The sequence below is a fragment of the Gadus morhua genome, chromosome 7, assembly GCF_902167405.1.
Source record: "Gadus morhua chromosome 7, gadMor3.0, whole genome shotgun sequence".
Lineage (NCBI taxonomy): Eukaryota > Metazoa > Chordata > Actinopteri > Gadiformes > Gadidae > Gadus > Gadus morhua.
This window is the reverse complement of record NC_044054.1, coordinates 11,612,327-11,639,932: the sequence shown is the minus strand read 5'-3', so window position 1 is coordinate 11,639,932 and position 27,606 is coordinate 11,612,327. Positions and strand designations below refer to the sequence as shown.

At 44.6% G+C, this 27,606-nt stretch overlaps 3 protein-coding genes across 5 annotated transcripts; 2 read left to right on the top strand and 1 right to left on the bottom strand.

Annotated features, from left to right (window-relative positions):
• The first annotated feature begins 2,530 nt into the window (after window positions 1-2,530).
• Window positions 2,531-10,824, top strand: gmeb2 (glucocorticoid modulatory element binding protein 2). Its single transcript, XM_030362044.1, has 10 exons — window positions 2,531-2,632; window positions 4,468-4,628; window positions 4,732-4,817; window positions 4,910-5,034; window positions 5,193-5,296; window positions 5,383-5,540; window positions 6,508-6,573; window positions 7,587-7,724; window positions 7,985-8,107; window positions 8,284-10,824. The coding sequence occupies exons 2-10, from the start codon at window positions 4,501-4,503 to the stop codon at window positions 8,895-8,897; spliced, it is 1,542 nt and encodes a 513-aa protein (XP_030217904.1). The 5' UTR covers window positions 2,531-2,632; window positions 4,468-4,500; the 3' UTR covers window positions 8,898-10,824.
• Window positions 10,825-14,142: 3,318 nt separating this feature from the next.
• Window positions 14,143-16,718, top strand: LOC115547787 (ragulator complex protein LAMTOR3). 3 transcript variants are annotated; one of them, XM_030362240.1, is made up of 7 exons: window positions 14,143-14,212; window positions 14,396-14,515; window positions 14,696-14,730; window positions 14,814-14,872; window positions 15,800-15,933; window positions 16,247-16,310; window positions 16,516-16,718. In XM_030362240.1, the coding sequence occupies exons 2-7, from the start codon at window positions 14,507-14,509 to the stop codon at window positions 16,587-16,589; spliced, it is 375 nt and encodes a 124-aa protein (XP_030218100.1). In that variant the 5' UTR covers window positions 14,143-14,212; window positions 14,396-14,506; the 3' UTR covers window positions 16,590-16,718. The 3 variants fall into 3 exon arrangements, with proteins under 3 accessions (XP_030218100.1, XP_030218099.1, XP_030218098.1); XM_030362239.1 differs by having other exon boundaries at window positions 14,364-14,515; XM_030362238.1 differs by having other exon boundaries at window positions 14,151-14,307.
• Window positions 16,719-21,672: 4,954 nt separating this feature from the next.
• On the bottom strand, window positions 21,673-22,567 carry LOC115547075 (craniofacial development protein 2-like). Its single transcript, XM_030361043.1, has one exon. It carries the CDS (start codon window positions 22,565-22,567, stop codon window positions 21,710-21,712), a length of 858 nt encoding a protein of 285 aa, XP_030216903.1. The 3' UTR covers window positions 21,673-21,709.
• Window positions 22,568-27,606: the final 5,039 nt, after the last annotated feature.

Below are 27,606 nucleotides of genomic sequence, written 5' to 3'. Positions count from 1 at the left end.
TATTGTCTCTGCTGTTTCAATTGTGTAAAATGTAAAGCAGATGTGGTGTGTGTGTGTGTGTGTGAGAGAGCGAGAGATTGTTTATGGTCGACACCATGAGAAAAATGTCTTGCATAATCTCTTTGATTGATTTGCCACTATTACTCAGTGTTTAAGTACACATCTGCCTTGCACAACAGTCGAAGGAGTGGTGTGGGTAATTAGACCACATTCATGGGTACTTTTTTTTATAGTCTACAGTGCCTTTTCCCACCTCCAGTGATTGTTAAAAGTAAGTGACGGGTAGCTGACTGGAAATAGAGCGGGTTAATGTCACTTGGCAGCGATGTTGCCATGCCCAGTGATTCATTGCGAAAGAGGTAAGGTTTCCTTGTGTGACTAGTACAGACTAGACTTAAGAATGCGTTGAAGAAAATCTTGATTGCCTTCCACTTTCGGTATTAAAATGACACAATCACATATTGGATTTTGAGTATACGATCACACACACGGGTTGGATGTTACAAACTTAAGTATTCAATAAAGAAACACGCATTGCATATATATATTTCACCTTCTTTTATAGGTTAGACAGAGGCATTCCAGACAGCCTTGTGCCACCACACAGTGGCTTTACTGCTTCAGACTGCACCTCATGGTCAACTGAACGGGCCGGTTGTGGCCGCTCTGCACTGAGGCCGGGGAATGCTTGCATATGAACAATAGAAATTATTCGATGTAGCTATATTGGGATTTTGAAATCTCTTTCTCCCTCCAAGATTAATAAAGTAAACCGTTACAGATTAAACACAATAACAGCAGCACAGAGCCGGTTCTTCTTCTGGTTCTATTGATGACCCTACCAGGCAGAGAGACGGTTCTATAGATGATCCTACCAGGCAGAGAGACGTGTCTTCCTCTGGTTCTATTGATGATCCTACCAGGCTCATGCCCCTCTTTAGGTGTCTTTGTAGGGTTGTGGAGGCTTTTGCAAAAGTCCCTCCTACCACACCATGCCGTTATGTGACAAATCACTGGTGGAGAGTGCATTTGGGTTGCTCCGTCTACTCCTCCAGGGCCTCTACAACCAGCATGGTGTTGGTCTGCACTGAGGAAGATTAGTAAAACCTGACACGGATAACTCACCAAACTGAGGAGGAAGCCCATCAACAAAAGCTCATGCTTCAACTTCAAGTTTTCATGTTGAATGTTAAAATACGGAAAGAAGAAATTATGCCTACTAGTTGGAAGAGTGCAATGATTTCGCTTTTGAATATAAAAACGATCCTGCTGGAAGCTTTAGCCCTATCTCTTTGACCTCCATTGTAGCTGATGGACGGAGAGGGTTGTCCATAGTCTATATATATGTATATATATATATCAGTGGCTGCTGGTGGGCAGCATGTCTTGGACTACAAGGGCAGAAGGAAAGGATGCAAAGCCAATTGGTCAATTCAGGCCTACTCTTGATTTGTAAAACTAAACAATATAATCTGGGCCTATCATTGGTGCCCTCAATGACTGAAGCTATTGGATGTAATTTGGCTATGTTTATTTTCAGCTACAATTTTTTTAAGAAAAATGAAGACACACAACCATAAGCGATGCCATTTAAAATGCATCATCCTCTGAATCATTCACTAACATCCTTTCCACAATATCAAACAGAGTGGTCAGAGTAACAAACAATTAAAAGAACGCCAAGAGCATTATTTCAAAACTATTTACATGGGCAAAGCCTACATTGTTTGAGGCAAATGTGGATGTTAATGTGTGTTTCAGAATGTTGGTCATGGTGTTAAGCCAATTAAGAATTTGAGGGACTTCATTTATAGATCAAGTCAATCCTCCTCGCAGGCTCCGCAACTCGGCCGCGGGCAGCCTGGCCGCGAACTCTGCGGGCAGCCTGGCCACGGCCCTGGCTGGCCGCGGACTCCGCAGCCCTGCTATATGAGCTCCGCAGCCCGGCCGCGGCAACGGAAACATTGCTCTGTTCGTCAATATAAGATAAAACCTAAAGGCTTAGATATTTACCCTAACCCGATACCCATGGGGTCTACTGGAAAGGGCGTGACTTCGCCACTCAGGAGGCTGAGGGAGGAACGTCCTCCCTGAAGTAATTGTCAATAGGCGATAGGAGGTGCTAATATCCCTTAACCCAGGAAAACCAACATTACATATACAAAGGCATTAAAGTAGTCATATTTAAGGGCATTAATTCATTACAGTAGTCTGGAAAATCTACATTTTTTATTCTCAACAATGTTAAGGAGGATCTTCCTCCCTCTCCTCACTGGAGAAGCCTCCACTGATTTAATAGTGCAATATACTATATAAAGATACATGTTGGTCATAGGGTCAGAGAGACCGGGCTGAGGTTGGACCTGGGTGGGGGAAAATAGATAAGGGAGGTATGAGAAGCAAATATAAACATTTAGTTTGGCAAAGTGGCAAGCCTCAATCAAAGATCAGCTAGTACTACGATATAAAAGAGAGCTTTAGTGAACATAAAGCTGTAGTGATATATACTCCCTGACAGTAGGGGGCGCTGTACACCTTTAGCGTCGTTTAGAACTAAAAGAAGGAGAAGGACAATAACAACATCAGTAGTTCTCATCGGATCTCGGAAAGCGGGCTGTGTCTACTTCCCAAGGTCAGTTGTAGAGACGAGTTTACTTTTAATTTCAAGCCTGATGTTACTAAATTAAGCTCCCTTCGAGGTTGGTTTGAGGCCCGATGGACACCGCGGTAGAGGAGGGGATGGTGGGACGTCAGATTCCGCGGGGAAGAGTTCAGCTCCAGGGATCATCTGGATCAGTGGTTACTCTGGCATTGCGTTTATATTTGCGTGTTTTAAAGTCAAATCCTATTCAATCCAATTTGTCAAGCTCTTGATCACAGCGACAGTCTCAAAAGGCTTCCCCGGCCACATGGTTTACACACCCCTAACCGCAGCCCTCCAACGAACAGGAAGGAGTTCCCTTCATCATGGAGGAGGAGACCAAGCGAAGGGATGGTTAGGAGGAGACCAGGAGAAGGGATGGTTAGGAGGAGAGCAGGAGAAGGGATGGTTAGGAGGAGAGCAGGAGAAGGGATGGTTAGGAGTGCTACTATAATGGACAGTATGTTCTACTGAATGGTGTTGGAGGACCTGCTGTATACAGTATGTTCAGTGTTAACCTGCTATATACAGTATGTTCTACTGAATGGTGTTGGAGAACCTGCTATATACAGTATGTTCTACTGATGGTGTTGGAGAACCTGCTATATACAGTATGTTCTACTGAATGGTGTTGGAGAACCTGCTATATACAGTATGTTCTACTGATGGTGTTAGAGAACCTGCTATATACAGTATGTTCAGTGTGAACCAGCTATATACAGTATGTTCTACTGAATGGTGTTGGAGAACCTGCTATATACATTATGTTCTACTGATGGTGTTAGAGAACCTGCTATATACAGTATGTTCAGTGTGAACCTGCTATATACAGTATGTTCTACTGAATGGTGTTGGATAACCTGCTATATACAGTATGTTCTACTGATGGTGTTAGAGAACCTGCTATATACAGTATGTTCTACTGAATGGTGTTGGAGAACCTGCTATATACATTATGTTCTACTGATGGTGTTAGAGAACCTGCTATATACAGTATGTTCAGTGTGAACCTGCTATATACAGTATGTTCTACTGAATGGAGTTGGATAACCTGCTATATACATTATGTTCTACTGATGGTGTTAGAGAACCTGCTATATACAGTATGTTCTACTGATGGTGTTGGAGAACCTTCTATGAGCAGCCTTCGTTGTAGCACAGTAAGCTGAACCCTTTACATAATGGTTAGACAATGAGCAATGTCCACGGTGATGTAGATGTGGCGGCTAGTGGTTGAGCTGCCAGGCATCTAGTAATGATCACATCACATTAAGCAAAAGCCGCATTATGGTTAGATGATGGGAAAGGTTGGACAAGGAGTAAGGAGGAACAACCTCTTATCTAGTACCAGCATACAGCAGGGGTAGGCTAGTGCTGGCCAACGTGTGGATTTAGCTGCAGGCCTAATGAGGAGCTGAGGGACACTCCTATGAGCCCAACAAGGGAGTCAAGAGATGGCTTTTAAGTTTGGATTTTCGGCATCCACAGCTGGGAGAGCGCGTGATAAGAGAACACTGCTCCCTGCGTGTTTCTCCTAACTTGTGGACTGCATAGGTGGAGATGGGGAATAATAAGATACTTCAGGTAGGAGGGGGCTACTCTGTGACAGATAAGTTAATAATTTTACACCTAGTCAGAGAATAATACGTGGTAATGCTGGTTGATACAAAAAGTAAGATTTGTTGACCCAGGAACTTTGAGGTAGTGGGAAAAATTGTGTTGGTTGTTGCTTCCGGTCAATAATTTTCAGTTGTTATTTCCCTGTTTTGAGCTACAATTAGTTTTGGGACACACTTATTTCTGTATAATGAATGCAGATCTTTCAGTTTCAGTTGGAACTAACCTCGACACCAGTCGCTATGCAAGATGTGGAAGAGGTGGTGTTGATGACCATTACTGACCAGAAGATGGATGATGTTTCTTCTGTCAAGGAGGAGGAGGATGTCAAATCTGTATTGGTGACTACGGAATTGAGCCAACATATGGGGTCAGTGTTCAAATGAAAATCCTCATCATTCAACGCCACAAACCTTCAGTTTGCTAAGTGTATTTCTCCTGATACGTTTGTGTGCGTTTATGTTTTCCTCTAGGGAGGAGGTTGTGGAGATTGCACCAGAGGATCTGGATGTTGAGTCCTGCACCGCAGATGCTCTGTCAAAGCAAGAGGCGGTCTATGGTAACGTGAAAAGCTGTAGCATACGACAAACGTCGGCATGATCTTCTTCAGCTCTATTGAAACAATGTCTACTTGTGGTTCTTACCCCGCAGTGAAGTTAACAGAAGAGGTCGACGTGGAATCGGATATCTACTACCCAATCACCTGTGGCGATACAAAGGCTATTCTAGTCTGGAAGAAGTTTGTGTGCCCTGGCATTAACATCAAATGCATACAAGTGGGTCTTTTTCTAAAATCATTAAATGGTTCTGTTGATAAAAAGAAAAAAGTAAAGTCTAAAAAATGTAGTTATTGTAAGTTGCTTTGGATAAAAGCGTCTGCTAAATGTAAAAGTAAGGTTACCTCATTGAATTCTTCATTCCTTCTGTTGATTAGTTAAATGAACAGCTGGTCAGCCCAAAGGAGTTTGTCTGTTTAGCGGGGAAATCCACGCTGAAGGACTGGAAGAGAGCCATCCGGCTCAATGGCACCATGCTCAGGTACGGGATCAGGGAAGGCATACAAATCAGACGGCCGTGTGTCGCATCCACTCAACAACGCCTGTCTGTGTTTGAATGTCCTGCAGAAAGATCATGGACTCTGGTGAGCTGGAGTTCTACCAGCATGCCAAGGTGTGTTCCAACACATGTCGCAGCACTAAGATAGACCTGGTGGGAAGCAAACTATCCGCCATCAGCCAGCAGTCTGCTGAGTTTATTGCTGTCACACCTTCATCAACAATTTGTAAGATAACAGGCCTCATTTTGAGGAGGCTATTTCATTTTCTTATTCAATGATGCAATTTTTGTTTGTATACATTTTAACACCTCTGATTTGATCAAATCTGATTTGAGAATGTCCTTCTTTTTACCATAACTAAATCCTAAAGCTTCTTCAACCATGGGGTGGTTGAAATAAAAGTAGTATGCAGAGACGCCCCAATGGGGTGGCCCGGATAATTGACCTACAGAATATACATGCGTGTGAATGTATGTGTACGTATGTATGTTATATTAATATTATTCAGAACACAACTTCAAACTCTAACCTTAAACTTTGTTCAAACATTGAACAGATCATCACATTTCAAATTCCATACTCAATCAAAGCAGCTTTCTAATATCTTGTGGACTTGAGGTTCAGCAGTTCTTAGTGTTCAGATTCAACATTAACCGTCACCCTTACCCTAAACCCGACTCTTATTCATGAAATACGCACTTCAGGGTTGTCATCCTCCCGTGTCCCATTTTGGCAGTTTCACCTACTTCCGAATGTCTCGAAAATATGTCTGATGTAGCTTAATTCCTAGTGTCTACGGCAGTCAGAAAAAGTTATTCAGGAACAGCTATTTCTGAGGGGGTCTGAAGTGAGGTTTAATCCTAATCCAAAGCAATTGCTTTGCATCTATGTTGTTACATAACTCCTTTTAATGGGGAGTACATAGGCCTTACGAAATATGAGTTTTGCCCTCCGAGCAGAGAGCCCACAGAGTGCCCTCTTTTGTGCAGCACACAAAAGCAAGTGTCGATAGTATGTTTATCATAATGATGCAAACCATAGTTGTGGCCAACTGAAAATGAGAGAAATTTGATGAATGTCGCAATTTTCTTTGACGCATTTGATGACGTTAAAGTAAGTCGTGACTCATGAGGCATGTGTATCGCTTGAATGGCCTTTGAATCTTAGTTTTATTGTTGATCTTTTTTCCCAGTGAACGGACAATCGCCGTCGTTCTCGGACGCAGAGGAGAGCTCAGAGTGGGTCACAGCCATCGGAGGTAAAGTCCACAACAGATGAACGTAAAGAAATGGGATACAGCCATCCATATAGCATTGAAATATTACTGGGAACCAGTGTTGGCTCTCTGTCACCAACAGATTACAGAGAGAGAGTCGGGTAGGAATCTGTGATGTAGCCGTTCAAATCATCGGACTAATATACATTATTCTATTAAAATAGGGTTATCGCATTCTTTATTCACTACAGGGTTGCCCAAGGGTCAGTCTCACAAATCAAATGGCAGAGTAGCTAAAATCTTGTTTCACTTTGTTTCACTTCATGTTTGTTTGGATCAATTGATCTAAACAGTTGCTCAAGGCAGGGATCTTTATGCGCGCAATTTGGCAACAGCGCATACAAACTGTAGCAGTCGGGGAAGACGAGTTAAAACCTCCTCCCAGGACACCAACCTTCTGAAACGGATAGCATGCATGTCAAATCAACACCGTTAGACTTCTTGCTACTTGCGAATGAGTTCTATTTAGTAGAATATCTCCGTAGCCCGGCCGGAAACATGGCACAACTCTGCCCCTTTCAGCTGTACCTTCCACTGCAGGGTCTGTCCTTCCCCAGATGTTCTTCTGTACTATAGAAGGACTGCTTGATCTGAGATGACTTGTGTCTGGAAAAGCAGGAGTGGTCCAAGATGTTGGGCTTATATTAATAAAGGAGTGCAGAGGAGAGGGACTTGAGGGCCGTTCTTCGCCCAATAAGCCTCTTTACCTTCAGGGACATTTACAAGCGGCACTACTGAGCAGGAAAAAACATACATGGCCCAGTGAACGAGCTGTGCACAGCGTCCCTCAGGGCTTCGACTTTGCTAAAGATAAGGTAGTAGATAGGTAGTGCGCTAGGAAACAAGGTGTGGCGCTTGTTAAGATTTTTATGTTTTGACCTTACCTGTAAAAGAAAAGGTAGAGCCCCTATAAAACTCCCACACTAAGTGTGTGTGTGTGTGTGTGTGTGTGTGTGTGTGTGTGTGTGTGTGTGTGTGTGTGTGTGTTCCTCCAGAGGACTCGGTTGTATTCTGGTGTGGGGTAAAGCAGGCCGGCCTGCTGGACGACGTGGTGGACGACTTCCGGACGGAGCTGAAGCAGCTGTTGACCAGCATGCATGAGAGGGTCTCCGAGCCACCGCTACTGGTAAAAGGTACGCTGGCATGAGTGTCTCTCTGTATGTGTGTGTACTTACGTGAAGTTCAGATTCAATTTCAATTCAAATTGTATGTGTATAGCCCTTAATCCCAGGTACAGTCTCAAAGGCCCTAACAGGTCATGTTATACTCCCTTAATAAGCAAGGAAGAAATCTTGAGGCGGACCGCAGAGCGGGGGATCCCTCCTTCCAGGGATGATCAGTAGTGCATTGGGGGCCATAATAGACAGATTACAAAATGCTTTTTCCCATGCAGACGTGAATTTGCTGGACAACATAGTGCAGAACTTTGGGATGCTGGACCTGGTGAAGAAGGTTCTCGCGCGTCACAAGAGCCAGATGGACCACTACAGGGAGCAGTACACCCAGAGCCTGGCTGGTGAGGGCTCCGACTAACTGCTCCTGACGAGCTGGCTGTCGCCCTGCGTGGTTGGGGGCTACCTGTTAGAAAGGCGGTCCATTTATTTACCATCCATCTCTACCCCGCGCTAACACACTTTGTGTTTTCATTCCCATCACCCCGGATCTCTGTGGGTGACCTCTGCGGGGTCCCAGCTCTGGAGCAGCAGTGCGACGAGCACCGGAAGCGCGCCAAGGAGCTGAAGAGCAAAGCGCAGCACCTGGACAACGTCCTGATGACCTTCAGCCCCGCCCCGTCCCCGCCCGCGCCCAAGCACCCCCGGCTGAGCCGCTGCCTGTCGGCGCCGCCCGCCGCCTCCCCGCCCCCCCAGATCACGCTGTCCCTCAACCAGCTGGCCGGCCTGGGGAAGGTGTTCACTTTGGCGGGCTCCCCCGTGGCGGGGAACCCCCTGGGCGGCTACACCGTCCTGTCCCCCGGCGGCCCGGCGGCGGAGCAGGCGCCCCTCTGCCACCCCTCTAACCTGACCCTGCTCTCCGCTACCCCCGGGGGGCCGGGGGGCGGCGGCGGCCCCATGACCTTCCTCAAGGTCCTCGGCCCGCAGTACCAGCTGCTGACGCTCCCCCCCGTGCTGGGGGGCACTCTGCAGGGAGCGGGCGTAGCGCAGAGCGCCGCCGCGCCACGGCCACTCGGTAGCAGCGTGGCGCTACACGCACAGGTGAGAGCGCCGGCTGGTCCTGAGGTGTGCTGCGTCGGGGACCCCCAAAAGGTCGCCGTGGAAATGGAGTCGGAGGAAGACCAAGAGTGCTGAGGTTGTTGGAGAGAGACGGCTGCTGAGCTTTCTACCGTGTATGTAAATAAAGAAACAAGAGATTCCCCTCGTTTGCGACAGAGACGGCAAAGTATAATTCCACCTACTCTTTATACTGGACACTTCAAATGTATGTTCTATTTTTGATTGCCCGACTGTGATCTGAGCTAAATTCATCCGGTCACTGGCTGTTTGTTTCATCTTGCACTGTGCTATATCCAGATGTCTCTGTGGGAAATCTACTTTGTGCAGGCTGGTAAGGTGAAATGTATTGAATGCCATAGCAAATGCTGTCTTTTGTGTGAGTTCAATCTAGTTCCACCGTCCTTTTTAAATTAGTTCAATTATTTTTACAATGTTGAATGTTGTTACAGTTGATGTTGGCTAATTAAATTCAGGTATGTTTTAGAAAAGGTGCATCTAAATGAACATGAAGCTCATTCGTACGATGCGGTCTGGCTAAAGGCCCCTCGGCGCTGGCTGAGGCACCCCTGGGTGTATGAATGTCAATGACAACGTTCTCACTTTTTGCCTTTGGGGTTTTCCAACCTACTTCATTGTTGAAAAGTTGCCTTTTTTTTCCGATCACAATGACGGATAAATTATAAACAGCCACCAGCATCTTGCCCTGTATAATATAGATATTTTTAAATCTTAACTCACAAAAGAAAACACTATCACGCTTTATATTCATTGCACTGCCTTCAATAGGGTGGTAGAAGATTTGTGGCATAGGGAAATTGGATGGGAGGTTATTTCTCACTTTCTCACTGGGTTCATGTTCTGATGCCTCATTGTGATTGGCCACACCTGGTTGTCTACCAGAGAGCCATAACCGTTGGCGATCTGCAGGTACCATGGCATGACCTCATGACGCCACTCTCATCTCGCACATTCACACTACGAAAAGGCAGATCGGCCAATCAGCGCTAGAGGGAGAGGTAGTTTTAGTTCAAGATGAAGGAAGGCGCAGGCAACCCACTATGCAGGTTCTTTGAAACAATGGTGCCTCCGCAGGAATTTCTGGCATTCTTAACTGCAGGTAACCCGGAACATTGAGGGTAAATTAATAAAACATTAATTAATATGAGTAAATGCAGTAATAAGCATTATGTAGCATTATTCTAGGAATTAGGGTTTTTTGTTAAATGTTAATCTGATTGCACTTGCACGTCATCTCCAATTCTCACTAGTTTTTAGGATTTGCCAATCTGAGGACAATTAACCTCTGGGGGCAACGGGAAGAACAGTGGAGAGGGGTTCCTGCGGAAGCGTGTTCCCTTGGAGACGGGTTTCCAGAGACGGGTTCAAGTGGAGACGGTTCATGGGTATATCGGGCTAAGACTTACATGTGCAGGGATTTTAGGTTTGATATTTCAACCTGCATACCTCTATAAAAGGATATCAAAGCCTACTCAAACTGCAATAACTAATTGGTCAATAGTTAATTAATCTCCCACTGTATTGTGAAGTTTTACCAACAGTTTTATCTGAAATGCAGTTAATCGAAGTGATTATTTTCCCTTTTTCCTGCATTTTATCAAAGTTAAAATATTTTAGGTATTTGAAAAAAGTCCATGGGCTATTTTTACAATACAACACAAATACACCTTCCAACATACACGCTACTGCACACGTTGAATACTTTATATATTAAGGTTTCCAGTAAAGATTTTCCAAGACGTCTTTATTTGACAAATTAGACAGTGTGGCTCAGCAAGTGCAGGCAAAGAATCTATTCTCAGTGGAGGAGACCCACCAGTTGCTGTCCTTGGTGCTGGATACTGACCAGAGGATTGACAGCTGGGGATTCATGGACTGTTTGGAAAACTGCTTATCTTCCCGTCCACCACATGAGATTGGACACAAAAGAAGCACCTTCAATCGGATTTGCATATTGGTTGAAATAAAATGTTCAATACCTTGACATCATGTCTACTTGTGGGTGGTTAATGACCTCTGATCTCTTTTCACAGAGCTCTCACAGCAAGGTCAACACTGGTGGAGCTCTTTACACTAACTTTGGGCGGATGTGTGCCAAAGCACCAATGTGGGTTATCTCTAGCAGAGGAGTCCACTGGGGCACCGGACATAGGAGCACACCATGTGATGAGCCACAGCTGTGTTTGCCCTACTTAACTTAACCAGAATAGCTCTTCCCCATCCCCTACACCAGTGGTATTCAAACTGTGGGGCGCGCCCCCCCTAGGGGGCGCCAGAGTTCTTCAGGGGGGGGCGCGACGTGAGAAAAAAATAAACCCGAAAAAACCCTGAAAGGCAATGATTCAAATCATCAGTCGTACTTCAACTGTAGAAGTAACATAACTAAATCAATTTTCAACCGTTTATCTTCGTGCAAACCATTTAACAAATCTACACACTTGTATCTTCAATAATATCTAAACAGAATTTCGATATCATTTAAAATTTATTCAGAATCACAGTTATAGTTTCATACCGCTTCGTTTACAGCTGTTTTCATTGCAGACTTCAGCCCATTCTGATACACCTACTTCTAGACATCGTAACCAGTGCCGCTGCTAGCTATTTTGGGGCCCTAAGCATGACTCCTTTATGCCCCCCCCACCCCCCCGAAAAAAAGAATTGGTTTCTCCCATTTTAACATTTTATTAAAACGCAAAAGTTAAATCTACTTTGTAAACACAGTTCACAGAACAGCCAAAACATACATACAGTACACACAAGTATTGGAATGTCCAAAATCTTTTAAATTAAATAGTTATCCATAAATACAAACTTAAAACCAGAAGTATACAAGTAAGAAAAATTCTTCTATGAAGCAAAGATTTACAATTAGAAACTATTTACACAAATATTTACACACTTTACTTTGTAAACAGAGACAGCCTATTTTTTTTTCTTTTCTTTTTAGGGGCCCCCTCAGGACTTGAGGCCCTACGCGCAGCGCGTAGTGCGCGTTATGGGAGCGGCGGTGTCACACTAAATTTGTACCGGGGGCAAAATTTGTACCGGGCGCGTCATCAATACGTAATCCAGTCCAAACCTGCCCGGCAACAGATGATCGCGTCGTCCGTTGCCGGGCAACGGACGATCGCGTCGAATGACGTGAACATTCGCGAACCTTCTATCTAGCGATCCGTTATCTTTATTGTGCTATTTCGTCCTTGACCTGCTTTAAACACTCAGTTTACTTGCTAAATTGGATTAAACAATTAAATACAATACAAATATAAAGTAAAAAGAAGTGTTATCTTTAATGATATCAACATCAGTTATTAGACCGTCACACGGAGCATGCGCAGTTGGATTGGCGCGCTGCATGTTGATGTCTGTTCCAAGATACATTGTGTGTTTATTAAGGAACCCAACAAAACATTACATTATCTAGCGATCCGTTAACTGTATTATGTTATTTCGTCTTTGGCAACATGAGCACGAATGTTTTTTGAAACCTGCCCGGCAACGGACGACGCGATCATCTGCTGACAGGCAGGTTTGTAATGGATTACGTAATGATGACGCGCCCGGTACAAATTTTGCCCCCGGTACAAATTTAGTGTGACAGCGGCACTGATCGTAACTCATTCATTTTTCAACCGTTTACGATCGTTCAAACCATTAAACAAATCTACACACTTGTATCTTCAATACTATCTAAACGGAATTTTGATAGCATTTATACTTTTTTCAGAATCACAGTTTTAGTTTGAAACCGGCATCGTTTTCAGTTGCTTATAATAATTTACGTCACCATAGCAACGCCGGTAAACAAACCCCGCCGAATAGTCGAATCTCTGGACTGAAAAGGCAGATCTGATTCGACTCAGAAAATTCAGAGTCGGGGACCCTGAATGAATCTGTGTAAACTGGCAGTTTACACAGATTAAGATGTTCAAATGTATTTAAAAAAGGTTAAGCTAAAACATGCTTAGATAAAGTTGTTAAATTGTGTTAAGAAATGTGTTTAAAAACGCACAAAGATGTTGTAATGTTTCAAAAATATGTTTAAAAAATACATTTCAAAGATAATAATAATGTTTCAAATGTTTTAAAATTATGATCAGAGATGGGGGGGGGGGATTTTTTTCTCTGAGGGGGGGGCTCACTCTTGCACACTTTGAAAACCCCTGCCCTACACCACTCTCCCTACAAACTTCTTTGTCTCAATAAAAACTACCGGTTATCCCTTAATGCACTAATCTTCACTCAGTCTGCTGGAATCCTCTGCCCTCATCGCGGCCCAAAACACAACCGCCGCCTACATTTTTCCACTAACCCATCCATACGGTATCCAACATCCAAAGTATTCATTCCCACTGCCCGCCTTCCACTCCACCTTCTCGCACTGTCAACCTTGATAACCTCAGACCTCTTCAGCGTGCCCCCATCACACGCCCTCTGATTTACCCAACTTTTCCCTCCTCAACACCCGATCAATAAACAACAAGCCCCCATCCTATATGAACTAGTTTCGGACAATTCACTAGATTTTCTCCTTCTCACCGAAACCTGACACCAACCTAATGATTTTTCTCTCTCAAGCATCGCCCCTGGTTTTGGTTACATTTGCTGACATTTGACGATTTCAACCTAACCCAGCACGTCACTTTCCCAACCCATGTTAAAGGTCATATCCTTGACTTAGTTTGCTCTGTCAATTTACTCCGCAACGTCTCCATTTCCCCCAACTCCTCGTCCACAACTCCTCAGAGAAATAACCTTCCGAGACACTAAATCGGTCAATCCCCTCCAACTCTCAGATCTGCTGTCCAATGCTCTCGCCCAGGAATCAGCCCTCATCTCACCTGATGATCTCCCAAACTCAACACCATTTGATCTACCTCCTTCACCAAACTGGCCCCCCGGCAAAATACCACCCTGCCTGGTTCATACCTGAGCTTCGTTAACTGAGACAGACTGGCCGCCAACTGGAACGACTCACCAAGAAAACATCAGTGCGTTTGCATGACACTGAAGAAAGTCGAATTATTGGTCGAAGAACATGACACGGCGTGTTTTGGAACTATTCAGGCTTACATGAACCACGTGACCACCCTGCCGGCGAGATCAGAGTGTCGCAACTCTTCTCCGTACAGAACGCCCCTTTTACCACAAACGATTGAAACATTGATATATATTCGAGATTTTGCAAAGTAATATTAATATCTGTTATTTTTGTGTTTTTTCTTTTGGTTTTTTAAGTAATGATTAAATTAAATGGAGACTTCCGGGTTAGGGAAGTGACGTTTGGCGTAAAGAAAATAAAACTGTCATGTGACCTCAGGCTGTCATGTGACCTCTCTTCCTGTTAACTCCATTATAACTCATCCAAGGTAAACAAGTTCAGCGTGTCTTTACCTGAGTTATTCGGGGACCTTATCACCGACAAGTTATCGCCGATTACAGACCGCGTAACGTTTAACGGACGGTTCGTACTGATTGTGTTGGTAATCCTCTGTCGTTACTACTAGTTCCTTTCCTCAGGTCCACTGGTTTGACTCGTTTCTCCTCCACAGATCCACTGGTTTGACTCGGTCCTCTCCTCAGAAACACTGGTTTGACTCGGTTCTTCTCCTCAGATCCACTGGTTTGACTCTTTGACTCCGTGGAGACCCACGCCGACCACCATGGTCGATGTAAGGACGGTCTGCTGGTGCTTTTAAATCATCTTGCTGTCACTCCTACTTTAATAGTTAAAATAGGGAATGCAATGATTGCATGAAATTCATGATTCTCAATTGGCCTTTTGGATGTACATCATGGTCATGGTCCTCATGATATGAGGATAATATGTTTAATAATGTGTTATCTTGCAGGATATAAGACGATATCTGTACAAACAGCTTCCAAGGTTGGTATAATCAGTCGGTTATATGAGACATCGCATTTAAACCAACGAGTCCTCCCACTAACCTTGTGGTTCATCTCCTCCAGTGTTGAAGGTCTTCATGCCATCGTGGTGACTGACAGAGACGGTGTACCGGTCATTAAAGGTACGATGCCACATCACGTGTTCAGTTCAATGTTTCAGATGAATGTACAAAGTACACAACCCCATGTCTAGACTGTAGTCTTATAGTGAGCTTAGTTATAGTACTTAATGAACCGCCTAGATAGTAAAACCACCATTCCCTGAATCCTTTTACTCTCCGATGACTATTCTAGACTGCCTGTTTTTACTATGTATAATTGATATATAAATGGGACTACACTCAACACAGCGACACCCTTACAGCCTTACAGTTGAGTTAACTCTGAGAGGATGTTTTCAACAGCTATATTAATTTTTCATTCCCATAGTTATTATTCCTTACTTCGTAAATTCAAGAACACCCTTTGCGTAAAAATAAAAATAAATATTTATGACAGGGATGTCAATTATAATTAGGGCATTTATCCAAAGCGACTTACAGCGGCTAATACACACACCAACGGCAGAGTGAACCATGCAAGCTCGTCAGGAGCAGTTAGGATTAAGTGTCTTGCTCAGGGACAAATCAACACTCAGCTAGGAGCTGGGGATTGAACTAGCAACCTTTCGGTTACAAGACAACTGCTCTACCTCCTGATCTCAGCCGACCCAGGGATCAATGAAATTTTGATGCACCAATTGGTGGTCTAGGTATATCACAGGGGTCACCCACCTGCGGCCCGGAGCCGAATGTGTCTCTGAGCTTTGAATAAACGACACATCCCACACCCACACATTTCACAAATGCTATAGGCTATTGGTTATTTTATTTATAGTATAACTATATATAAAACGTTAGATGATGTGCTATCTTCATTTTGGGGGTCGAATTGGTTATGTGGTTTATAACATTTCATTTGGTGGGAGGGACCAGAATTGGCTCTTTTGATAGTGAAGGTTGCAGACCCCTGGTATATCCTTTAATAAAATAAATGTGTTTCCTATTTAGTGGCCAATGAGAACGCTCCAGAATATGCCCAGCGGCCAGGGTTCCTCTCAACGTTCGCTCTGGCCACGGACCAGGGCAGTAAACTGGGTCTCTCCAAGAACAAGAGTATCATCTGCTACTACAACACTTACCAGGTTTCTTCCACATTCTGGGTTAATTTCTATCCAACTATTGAGTGAACACTATTTCACTCCATGTAGTTAACCTCTAGAACAGTGAAAGACTGTTTGTATTCCTGATGGGTCTTAAGTCTTTGTAAATAGAAATGCGATGTTCAAAAACAACTAGGATTATGCTTGCGTGTTTCTAATCTGCAATTAGTTTTATGTATGTAAGGAAAAAGATTTACAATGAAACTATTAGCTTTTTGAAACCAAGTTATTGGTTGCAGTGGCATGTTCCCTTTGACTGGATGTTTGTTTTACCTTTTGTCTCCTTCTGATACAGATTGTGCAGTTCAACCGGTTACCACTAGTGATCAGCTTCATCGCTAGCAGCAGTGCCAACACGGGTACAAATTAGAACAATCCAATTCACTTCTTTATTTCTGTACATTGTGTATCAAATTAGTCTGTTTTATTTTTCATACAACAGGGCCGTTTCGCTCAAAAAGTGTGTTGCTTGCATACTACTTTCAGCAGAAAATCACTTAACAGAACTTATTGAATTAATAAAATTCAAACTCCAAATGTTTTTTTTGCCCTGTGCCCTTACAGGTCTGATCATCAGTCTGGAGAAGGAGCTGGTACCGCTCATCGAAGAACTACGACAAGTAGTGGAGACAGCTTAGGGCTTTGGGCACTATGGCAACTCTGGGCTAGGACTCACCCTCTGCTCCCCAAAACATGCAAACATGTTCCCTACTTTTTTATTTTTTTCATTTCTTTCTCCTCTTTAAATAAATCTGTCAAATCTCTTATTGTTGATTGTTTATTCATTTGCAGTTACCCATACACATTTAAACCCTAGCATTTTGGAGGTTGAAATAATTAATTGTCCCCACTTCAGAGCTCTCCGTCATAGCATTAATGTTTGGTGCTACAAAGCTACAAAAGGTGGATGTTGTAAATGGATGGAAATACACGTAACGATAATCAATCGCAAAGGTATTAAGACAATCTCCACAACTGAGTTATTGAACATGAACACAAAGATCCACAACCTGGGCCCACTTTTACAACATGCCATGCATCTTCCTATTCCATTCTGTGCCTGAAAGGACGAAGTAAGTTAAATTCACTTATGGCGCGTTTCCAACGTGTGATGCGGAACGATTCTGTGCGTTAAGGTGTGGCATTATTCGTGTTTCCACCGCCAAAAGTGGGCGGTGTCCGAACTTAGCAGTGAGTAGCCTCAGTACTCCTCCGTTGGGGTACCCAGACGTCTGAAAGGATGCCAACAAGTTTGAGCTACATACATGTGTCACGTCTTCTTCAACCTTGGATTTACTAGCAGGCTACACTGTCGGGCTGCTATGAGGTGACGATGTGTATCTGCCGTATGGAAGGCCACCATACGGCCCTAGAATGGCGCAGTAAAAGGGCTAAATCGGCTGGACACCGGTTTAAACGCTGTAAGCAAGACAATTCCACTTTTGCATACCTAATAGCCACGGCTATTAGGTATGCAAAACGCAGTGGTGGGCCATCAGGGCCAGCAGAGCCTTCTCTGCTGGCCTTTTTAAAATCGAAATAATATTGTGGCGACTCCTACGGGGGTCGCGCCGGGGATTCTTGGGATCCGATATGCCGGTTTGGGAAAAGGGGTTTTATTGCCTTTTCGTGTTGGGTTTGGGGTGTGTGCTCGGTAGAATGTAGTTGTGTGTTGTGGAGTGTTGCTTGTTGTGTGTAGTGTTGCCGGCAACCGTTACCGAGAGTTGCATGTCTGTTGGTTGGGTATGCGGTGCGCTGTGTGTTGTGTGGTGTGTTAAATTAAGGCAGCTCTCGTAGTCGTGCGGTGTATGGGGCACGAGAGTTGCGTCACCGCTTAACCTGGGCTCCCGTCTCGGCCTTCCCGCACTGCTCGCCACATTGGTGTCAGAAGTGGGATGTGGCCTGCTCACCCGGAGAGGGACTTGAGCTTCACGGTCGAGCCCATGGAGGCCCCAACCGGCACCCTACGCTAGGGGAGCGCAGGGCCCCAATGTGACAACGACCGGAATGGCCAGCAGGGAACCAGCAGCTGCCAGGACAGCGGTTAAGCTACCGAAGTTCTCCGGGGCAACTCAGCTGGAGCCGTACCTGGCACAGTTCCGGCTCGCTGAGTGGCACAACGGCTGGGGTGCCGGGGAGGCGGTCGTCCACCTCGCCCTGGCGCTGGAGGGGACAGCGGTGCAGGCGCTCCTGGACCCTGCCCCAGCGGACCAACGGGACCTCGGGGCCCTGACCCGGGCCTTGGAGAGGCGTTTCGGGCAGCGGGCCATCGGCAGCCACAGCCGCGAGCTGCTAAACAGACGCCGCCACCAGGAGGGGGAACGGTTTGGGGCCTACGCAGCGGACTTGCAGCTGTACGCCCAGCGGGGTTACCCAGGCATCCCTGCTGCGGCATTGCAACCCTTTAATACAACATTCACAGCAGAGGTAAACAGCCAACTCTTCCCCACATATCTGTATCCTTGCCAAGCTCATTCTTATGTACATTGGGGCAACCCCGCGCCAACTCGGGGGGTCGAGTTGGCGCGGCGGACAGGTAGTCCGAGGGAGGTACGTGCCGTTCAGCGCGGCTGCGCAGGAGCGCGCATCAAGCGCACCCGGACAATCACGGGCATTGAGATCACCTGGGGGAGGGAGACGGCAGAGGCCTCTTAAGGACCGGACACAAGCACCAGACGGGGAAGACAGCCGAGTTGGAGAGACGCGGTAGGGGGAGTACGCACCAACCCGTACTAATGCCAGCAGACTTCCCCACAGGACTGAACGAGAGAAGGCGGGAGCGATAGAGACGCCGTCCTCACCGCCGGACCAGACCCGGGGACGGACCCTTTTTGCCCCATATGAGGAAGAACCTATATTTCCTTTTGTTTTACCTTTTTCACGTGAGCTGCACGAATTAAAACGTTGCCCCGCAACCCTGCTTCAGCTTGTCCTTCTCAAATCTCAGCCGCCGATGACCGGGGTTGCCACAACATTCTCTTATATTGCCTGCTTACCTGTCAACATACACAGACATTGCGACACATTTGTTTACAACACTTTCTGTCCGCCATGCCTCAACGCTACGGAAGAGGATTAGGGCCACACATGTAAAAAAAAATTAAGTTCTGACTTTATTCTCAGAATTCTGAGAAAAAAGTCAGAATTCTGACATTAATCTCAGAATTCTGAGATAAAAAATCAGAATTCTGACTTTAATCTCAGAATTCTGACTTTTTTCTCAGAATTCTGAGATTAAAGTCAGAATTCTGACATTAATCTCAGAATTCTGAGAAAAAAGTCAGAATTCTGACTTTAAAGTCAGAACTACGGGTATCTGTAAGGACCAACCTCCGTGGGAGAGACACTTTGCTTTATGCAGTAGGAGGAACCCTATGGAAAGCCAAGAAGGCCACAATCCGGCCCTAGAATGGCGCGGTAAAAGTGCACGTCCCATAGCCAACTCACCAAGCTCACCAAGTCCAGTATTCAGAATTCAAAGCATTTATTCACAAATACGTTCTATTTTTTTGACAAGCGGAGCCGACAGTCCTGTGCAAGTATGCAAATTAGCCATGTGCGCCAAACAGAAGATAGACGCAATGTATAGAACTGATTGTTGTGCATTGTTGTGGATATGTAGGCTGGTTAGTTGTGGTTGTTTGTGGTCTTAGTGAAACAGCTTTGCCTTGGAGTTGGAGAAGTTGGAGTGATTGTGTGAATGTGCGAGAGAGAGCGCACCTGCCGTGGTGATGTTGGGCTTGTTGTGGGCTTATATGTGATCAATGATGTATCTGTCTGATCGTATTAGCTGTAGATGGATGGTTAAATAATGTCACAAGATCGGTCATACTGCAGGCTCTCATTTGCAAATGCACTGATTGTGTGCCCGTCTCCGATATGCTATATACCTGGCATTTATTCAGTTCATGTTCTTCTGAGTGCGCAAGAACGGTGCCAATTATTGTCGTGCTTGCATTGTAATGCACAACTTTGCCCCTCCCTGTTATAAAATAACTTGCATCCCAACAACTTTAGCCAATGCAGGCTCCTATTGCTTTACCAGTGTGTTTAACGTGTGTGCGTGTGTGCGTGTGTGTGTGTGTGTGTGTGTGTGTGTGTGTGTGTGTGTGTGTGTGTGTGTGTGTGTGTGTGTGTGTGTGTGTGTGTGTGTGTGTGTGTGTGTGTGTGTGTGTTGTCATGTAGGCTATAGATATAGATCGATTGTCTTGGCTTGCTTGCATCCATGAAATATTGTAATGTTATGGCCTAGCTGGCTACTGCATATCGAGAACAATCTGGGGATGAGGGCATCCCCGATTATTGACGGGTATTTCGCACACTGCCATCTCAATATGACTAATAGCCGCGGCTATTAGTTCCGTACGGATTCCGTACGGAATTCTTGCACTTTTACCGCGCCATTCTAGGGCCGGATTGTGGCCTTCTTGGCTTTCCATAGGTTTCCTCCTACTGCATAAAGCAAAGTGTCTCTCCCACGGAGGTTGGTCCTTACAGATACCCGTAGTTCTGACTTTAAAGTCAGAATTCTGACTTTTTTCTCAGAATTCTGAGATTAAAGTCAGAATTCTGAGATTAATGTCAGAATTCTGACTTTTTTCTCTGAATTCTGAGATTAATGTCAGAATTCGGACTTTTTATCTCAGAATTCTGAGATTAATGTCAGAATTCTGACTTTATTCTCAGAATTCTGAGATTAAAGTCAGAATTCTGACTTTTTTCTCTGAATTCTGAGAATAAAGTCAGAACTTAATTATTTTTTACATGTGTGGCCCTAATCCTCTTCCGTACAACGCTGCTCTACAACATGTCTAGACACCGGACAGAAAGTGCACCAATAGGTCAAAGCCACCCTGTGGCGGAAATGAGATATTTCATGCATTACATTATATGCCTGTGTAAGATAAGTGGAGCACAATGTCAACTTTAAACTAATGATGGCAAAAATAAGGACTTCACACAATAAAATAAAAAGCAAAATCCAGATCCTCTAGCTGTTCGGTCAGGCTCCCCTCTATGCCGGTTCGGCTGTTGTTGGTTACCTGTTTCATAGTCCAGTCTATGCAGAGGAGGAGGAGGAAGGGTGAAAGCAAGCATCCCTGCCGCACCCCAGTCAGGACCTCAAAGGCCTCTGATACGCATCCTTCATGGAGAACTTGACATTGCATCCCATGGTAAGTATTCTTGATGATGCTGATGAACTCTGGTGGGATGCCATAGTGCCCCATCAATTTCCACAGCATCTCCCGATCCACACTGTCAAAAGCCTTTTCAAAGTCTATGAAATTTACTAAGACAGGAGAGTTCCATTCGATTGATTGTTCAATGACAATCCTGATGGTGGCTATTTGGTCTCCACAGGATCTACTGTCCCTGAAGCCGGCCTAGTATTCCCTCAGTTTCTCATCCACCGCCTTCTGGAGTCTCTCGAGTATAATGCGGTTGAGCACCTTCCCTGGGGTTGAAAGCAGCATTATTCCTCTGTAGTTTTTACACTCCCTGAGGTCCCCTTTCTTTGGAATCTTTATAATGTTGCCATCTCTCCAATCAGGCGGGACATTTTCTTCCTCCCAGATGATTTGCATGAGATGGTGAAGCATGTCGGTGGAGGTTGCGATGTCTGCCTTGAGGGCTTCGGCTGGTATCTCATCCGGCCCCTCTGCCTTGCCTCCTCTCAGGGCCTTGATGGCCTTCTTGATTTCCGTCTTGGTGGGGGGGTTGCAGTTTATCTTGGGGTTTCTGCTTCTTGCTGTTGTAGTTATTGTAGTGCTTGGAACCGGTTGTGTAATGTGACTTGATGGAGTTCCGATGTGCCTATATCCTGAAATTGCTGTACACTGGATTTGACTCTTCCTTGTCTGGGTTTCATGCGTTTCAGTTTCAGCTGGATCCTTGCTGTAACCAGGTGATGATCAGATCCAGCATCAGCTCCTCTTCTAACTCTGACATCCAGCAATGAATGCCTAAACCTTTGGCTAATGCAGATGTGGTCAATCTGATTTTCTGTGGTATGGTCAGCGGAAACCCAAGTTGCTTTATGCTCTAGTCCATGTCTCCCCATTACCAGTTCGTAGCCATTGTTGTTTCCTCCTATCTTGGCATTCATGTCTCCCATCAGGATAATTATGTCCTTTTCTTTCTTGGCCTGGAGTATGTGGTACAGTCGGTTGTGAATGTTATCCTTGGTTTCATCGGCTGCGTCGTTTGTGGGGGCGTAGCATTGTACTTCCTGGAGGTTTATTTTCTTGTGTGTAGTATGGAATCTGGCTCTGATGATCCTTGAGTTGATGGGTTCCCAGCTGATAAGGGCCCTCTGTGCTTCTTTGGAAAGCATGAATGCTACTCCCTCTGTATGTGGCGCAGAGTCATCTGGGTGCCATGAGTACAGTATGGACTCTCCACTCGCCAGCTTGACCTGCCCTGTTTGAAGCCATCTGTTTTCACCCAGACCAAGGACGGATAGATTGTAGCTCCTCATCTCCTCCGCTATCACTGCTGTCTTTCCTCCTGCATACTTGGTCCTCACGTTCAGTGTTGCTATGGTGGTGGGTCGTCTAGGGGTCAGAAGAAGCTTCGGACGCACTGTCTCCTTGCGGTTTTCCATGTGCGTCGTCATTTTTTCTTTAGCTTCGGACGCTGAAGAGACTTCTTTTCCAACGCTTTGGGATTTTTTTAGCTTTCATCAACGTTTCTGTAGCATGTAGGATTTTGAGAGTTGGGGTTGCTAGCCCCAAGCCCAACCTTCCACCATTTCTGGTTTCTGGAGCTTTCTGGAGTTTGTTGGTTAGTCCTCTCCCCTATCCTATTGTCTTCCAGGTAATGGGTTACAGTCTCATACCACATGAGGCCAGAGAGGGTTTAGGTTGTGTACAAGCTGTCTCGGCACTTCAGGCCCAACCAACTCCTGCTGTGTAGTGAAAGCTGCAAACAGGGCAAGCGTTTCATACCAGCAGCGTGAGACAGACTCCGGTTTGGAGATAAGCTTTAATCCCCTGCCAAGTAATGCAATAATTCGTTTTAAAAATGCTTATTAGCCAATGTGATGTCGTTTTTTTTTATAAACCAGTGTATTTTTTCATTTATTTTGGTAGAAATATCTATCCATCCATCCATCCATCCATCCATCCATCCATCCATCCATCCATCCATCCATCCATCCATCCATCCATCCATCCATCCATCCATCCATCCATCCATCCATCAATCATTATGTATTGTACATAACATGTTGCCATATAACCCAGTTATAATTCCTTCTTATTTGTTATTTGTTATGTTTTCTTTCAGGAGATCATTGAGGCCATCACAGAGCCCATCCCTCCATCACCTCAAGCACCTCCTTTGCATTGGTAGACCTAAAAACCCCAGGAAGATAGAAAGATTAACCATCCACTGATGGTTTAAAACCGACCAAGATATTGATAAAATATGATGGTTGATGCCTTTACATGTATCATGCCTGATACATTTTAATATGGAAGACTGAAAAAATAACTCGTAAGATTTACTTAAAAAATATATTGTAAGTATTTTCACGCAAATGATTCAAGTAAAATGTAATGCTGCAATATCAAGTAACACTAACTTGCCAGTATCAAGTCAATTTTACTTACCATAAAAAAAAACAGTTGTGAAAATATTAAGTAACATTTACTTAATTACACCCAAGTTTTATTTATTTAAACAAATTAAGTAAAGTCTACTTGTTTTTCGAAGTCAAGAACATAATTTTCCTCAAGATTTTAAGTACATTTTATATATCTGTAGTATTTGCTGTTATGACGTAATTGAGTCGATTTTAGTTATTTTCTTGTCCTTGACATTTTAATTTACTTGGTTGCATTACGTTACATTACTCACATAATGCCGCGTTTCCACTGCAGGGTGCGGTACGGTTCGGTTCGCCTCAGTCCGGGAGGGAGGGGGCGGTATAGCCCAGCTCAGTTCCGAGGTCGCGTTTCCACCGCCGACAGTACCTTTTATGGTAGGCCGGATGTCGATCACTGTGGCAGCTACATAAACATCGTAAACAACGTCTTCCTCCCCAAGAATGCAGAGGAACGTCTCCACCTCCTTGTTTGCCCAAGCAAGCGTTTTACGCGACATGTTCATTGTAAAGAATAATACCTCAAGGCTACTGTTTGTTTGTTTTTATTGTTTTTAGCTCGAATTTTCCGGTACCCTTTCAGGTGTCTCGTATCGTTTTCAGTACCCCAACGGAGGAGTACTGAAAACGAGGGCAAAACGAGTACGGCTCAGTCCAGGTCACGCCCACTTTTGGCGGTGTAAACGCAATCCGTACCGCACCTTTGCGAACCGAACCGTACTGCACCCTGCAGTCAGTGGCGGACTCAGACTGTTTGAAGGGCAGGGGTGAAAAAATAAAAAGGGCACCCGAATTTTTTTTGCTTCAAAGACACTGTTACCCCTTATTCTAGCGACTTTATCTAAATGAGTTGTTCACATCATTGTACACTTCACATTTTAGCTAAAGAAAGGAGGATGCCTTACTGCTCTCATCTTTACTAACATTTAAGTAAAAATTAGACTGGAGAAAATTCAATGTGCCGCTACCATACAGTCTTTGACCGCTGACAGCCAGCTACGGAAACATTTAAAGAAGATTTCCTTTAGGTTGAGGTGATAGCTGACCATTATCGTCTCTCTTGCATGAAATGACCTACACTTGAATGATCTTGAATGCTCAAAAAATGTATGTACATTTTAAACGGATTATGCAAACTGAAAATATTAAGTTTTCTAACTTGGCATCTAATTGCGCTTTTCCACTATTGGTACTGACATACTCCTAATCCGCTTTTTGCTTCGTTATCCAGTGGAGATTTAAGTACCACTCGATGTAGCTGTTTCTCATGGCGACGCCACATGAAAGCAACGCCTCGCATTCCCCGTTCGTCAGCTACCAAAGAGAGGAACGTCTGCACCTCAATAGCTAACCAAAACATGTTTTTTTCGGTTTGCCATATTCTTGCTCCAGAGGGCACATCATCATCAGAGAGCGTTGTGATTGGCCAAGTGCATGTTGGGGGAAGCCACACAATCGAGGATATAAGGGCACTATCAGGGTACTAGAAGGGCACCAGATGGGCAGAAGGTCACTTGAAGGACCAGACGGGCAGAAGGGGACTATCAGGGCACTAGAAGGGCACCAGACGGGCAGAAGGGCACTATCAGGGTACTAAAGGGGCACTAAAAGGGCACCAGACGGGCAGAAGGGGACTATAAGGGCACTCATTAAGGCACGTCATTGAATTTTCTTGTTCTAGAGGGTACATCATCATAATTTATTGCATGAAGGAGCACCCTAGAGGGCACCTAATCATGTTTTGCAAAAGGGCAACCAATAAGGCATTTCCTCTCGTTTTCGACAATCTTGAAGGGCACTTTAGCGCGCTTTTTCAACCATTGAGCCACGAGGGGGGCGGTCGCCCCCCCCTGCCCCCCCCCTGAGTCTGCCACTGCCTGCAGTAGTATGTGACCTCCAATCTCTTCTACGGTCTCTTACTGCATTCCTTGCCCTGTTGAAAGTGTTTAATTTCCCTTTACTTGGGGTTTGTACTGTATCATGTGTAGATAATATGTCAAACAGGTTTCATTCCATAGCTACTCCTCTGTGGCATTGGGTTTGCAACAGGGCCTGGGTGGTAGGGGGTGGGATGCTGGCAAGAACCCCATATTGCCGTGGGTCATCACCTTTTTTTTCTGGTCTTTGGCAAACCCTTGTCTGTTGTCAGCCTGGCTTCTAGGATAGCACTCTGCAGGTCTGGGATGTATCCGTGGTCCTTCTCCACCTTCGCTGTGTATAGACTCCAAGTCTTTGACTTTTTATTGTAGAGCTTGCAGTACTTGACACAGGATGAAATAATGTCTCAATCTATCCACATCAGTCATGCAGCTTAGAATATTGTAAATATGAAATATATATAGATGAAAATTATTGAAAAGGTACTCTATTGAGCCATCAGTCTTCCTCTTCACCGGTCTGTGAACATGATGGTTTCAGTCCAACACTGCTAAGAGGGTGCATGCTTTGTAAACAGGTGGGCTAAAGCTGAATCGTTTGCTGGCATACATCAGTATATGATTGTGGAAGGATTCCAGCTCAGCGGCTGACCTTACAGAATAAAAGAAACAGATGTTTAAGCTATGACCCCACATATATATACACATAGAACTTTAGTGCTCATTTGAAAGTGGCCATGAATACAGCGTGATAGATATGCTTGTTAGAGTCATTACCATGAATAGTGTTTAGAAAACCATGTGCCCAGTATTGTGGCAAGTGTAAGACAGTGTATAGCAAGCACCTCAGCGAAGTCATTAGCCTGAGCACTGTGTGTCAAATGCCCTTATAGCAGGGCTTAGCAACTTACAACAACCTTCTTATGAAAACATGTTTACTTAACTGAAACTCAGGAAACCTCCTCTGAAGATGACCCATCCTCCATCTCCATTTCAGGGTGCCAGCTGTCATCTTCTCCACTGTCATCTTCCCAGGTGTTATCGGCCCAGCCAATTCTATGAAGGAGATTTTTTAGAGGCCTAAGTTTAAATAGTGTATTGCATCGATAATACAGGGATTTGATGGAACATACAAGGGAACACTAGAGCCAAGGACGCACTTACGTAGAATTCCGGATGTCATTAAATTCTTCTTCAGATATGACTTCAATAGCCGCGTTGACATGGACACATCTGATCCGCATAGATTTCTTTGCGGAATAGAAAATGATCATATATACGCCTCATTCGAACAGATAATACAATTATCTGTTCGGCATAAAATTCTATGCCGAAAAGAAGAGGTGGTGTAGTCCGTTTTAATCGACATGTATACACTTATTCCGAATAGATTGGGGTTTAACTTAAAGCAGCTGCAGTAGTTCGCAATTGGTCCACTGAGCTCCGTCTGTACTTTTATGCACACCGAACTTGACAGCTGTCAAGGAAAGTGGATTTATTGCCTGATTCACGTCTTTGTTACCACTCCGTAAGTAGTCCGGTAAGCGTGTCCGGTTGCTAAGGGACGGGACATGGGTGTTTATTAATGACGTGTTCGCGTATCGTAGTGTCCGTGCGCATCCGAGATAACTGTAAATGAGCTACTACTAGTACTTGTGCAGGCTGAACGTTAAAATACTTCTTAACTTAGAGAGACCACTCTCTCCCACCAGTCTTGGCTGCAGACTCGCGTTAAAATTCCTCTTGTTTGCGGCGGAGGTGGGGGTAAATATAAAGATCGGACGAGAAATTGACGTAGCTGTGCTGTCCTCCTTCTTAATTGTAGGAGCAGGCAGAGAAAAGCTCTCTCCTGCTGTGCTTTCATTAAAATCAAATTCACATTGCCAAATAGTGATAAGACGTCCGTTATGTCGCCGACGGTCCAGAGATGTGTCAGGTGTGCGCGAGAGACATAACGGACACTTTTGTCACTGCCATGTATACAGTACATTCGGAACACATTTTAGGAACAGATCTATTCCGCATAGAAATCGATGCGGATCAGATGTGCCATGTAAACGTGGCTAATGTCAGTTACCTGAGAAGAAATAATACAAATACAAAAACAATAAAATACAATATTAACATTAGAGTAGGCCTACTTGAGAAGTCAATAAATGGAGAGGTATAACT

Coding starts and splice junctions, on each gene's coding strand:
- gmeb2 (XM_030362044.1), top strand. CDS start 4,501: ATGCAAGATGTGGAAGAGGTGGTGTTGATGACCATTACTGACCAGAAG. Junction 4,818..4,909: donor AAAGCAAGAGGCGGTCTATG/GTAACGTGAAAA, acceptor CTTACCCCGCAG/TGAAGTTAACAGAAGAGGTC. Junction 5,297..5,382: donor CTCAATGGCACCATGCTCAG/GTACGGGATCAG, acceptor AATGTCCTGCAG/AAAGATCATGGACTCTGGTG.
- LOC115547787 (XM_030362240.1), top strand. Junction 14,873..15,799: donor CGGTGTACCGGTCATTAAAG/GTACGATGCCAC, acceptor TTTCCTATTTAG/TGGCCAATGAGAACGCTCCA. Junction 15,934..16,246: donor GCTACTACAACACTTACCAG/GTTTCTTCCACA, acceptor CTTCTGATACAG/ATTGTGCAGTTCAACCGGTT.
- LOC115547075 (XM_030361043.1), bottom strand. CDS start 22,567: ATGACGACGCACATGGAAAACCGCAAGGAGACAGTGCGTCCGAAGCTT.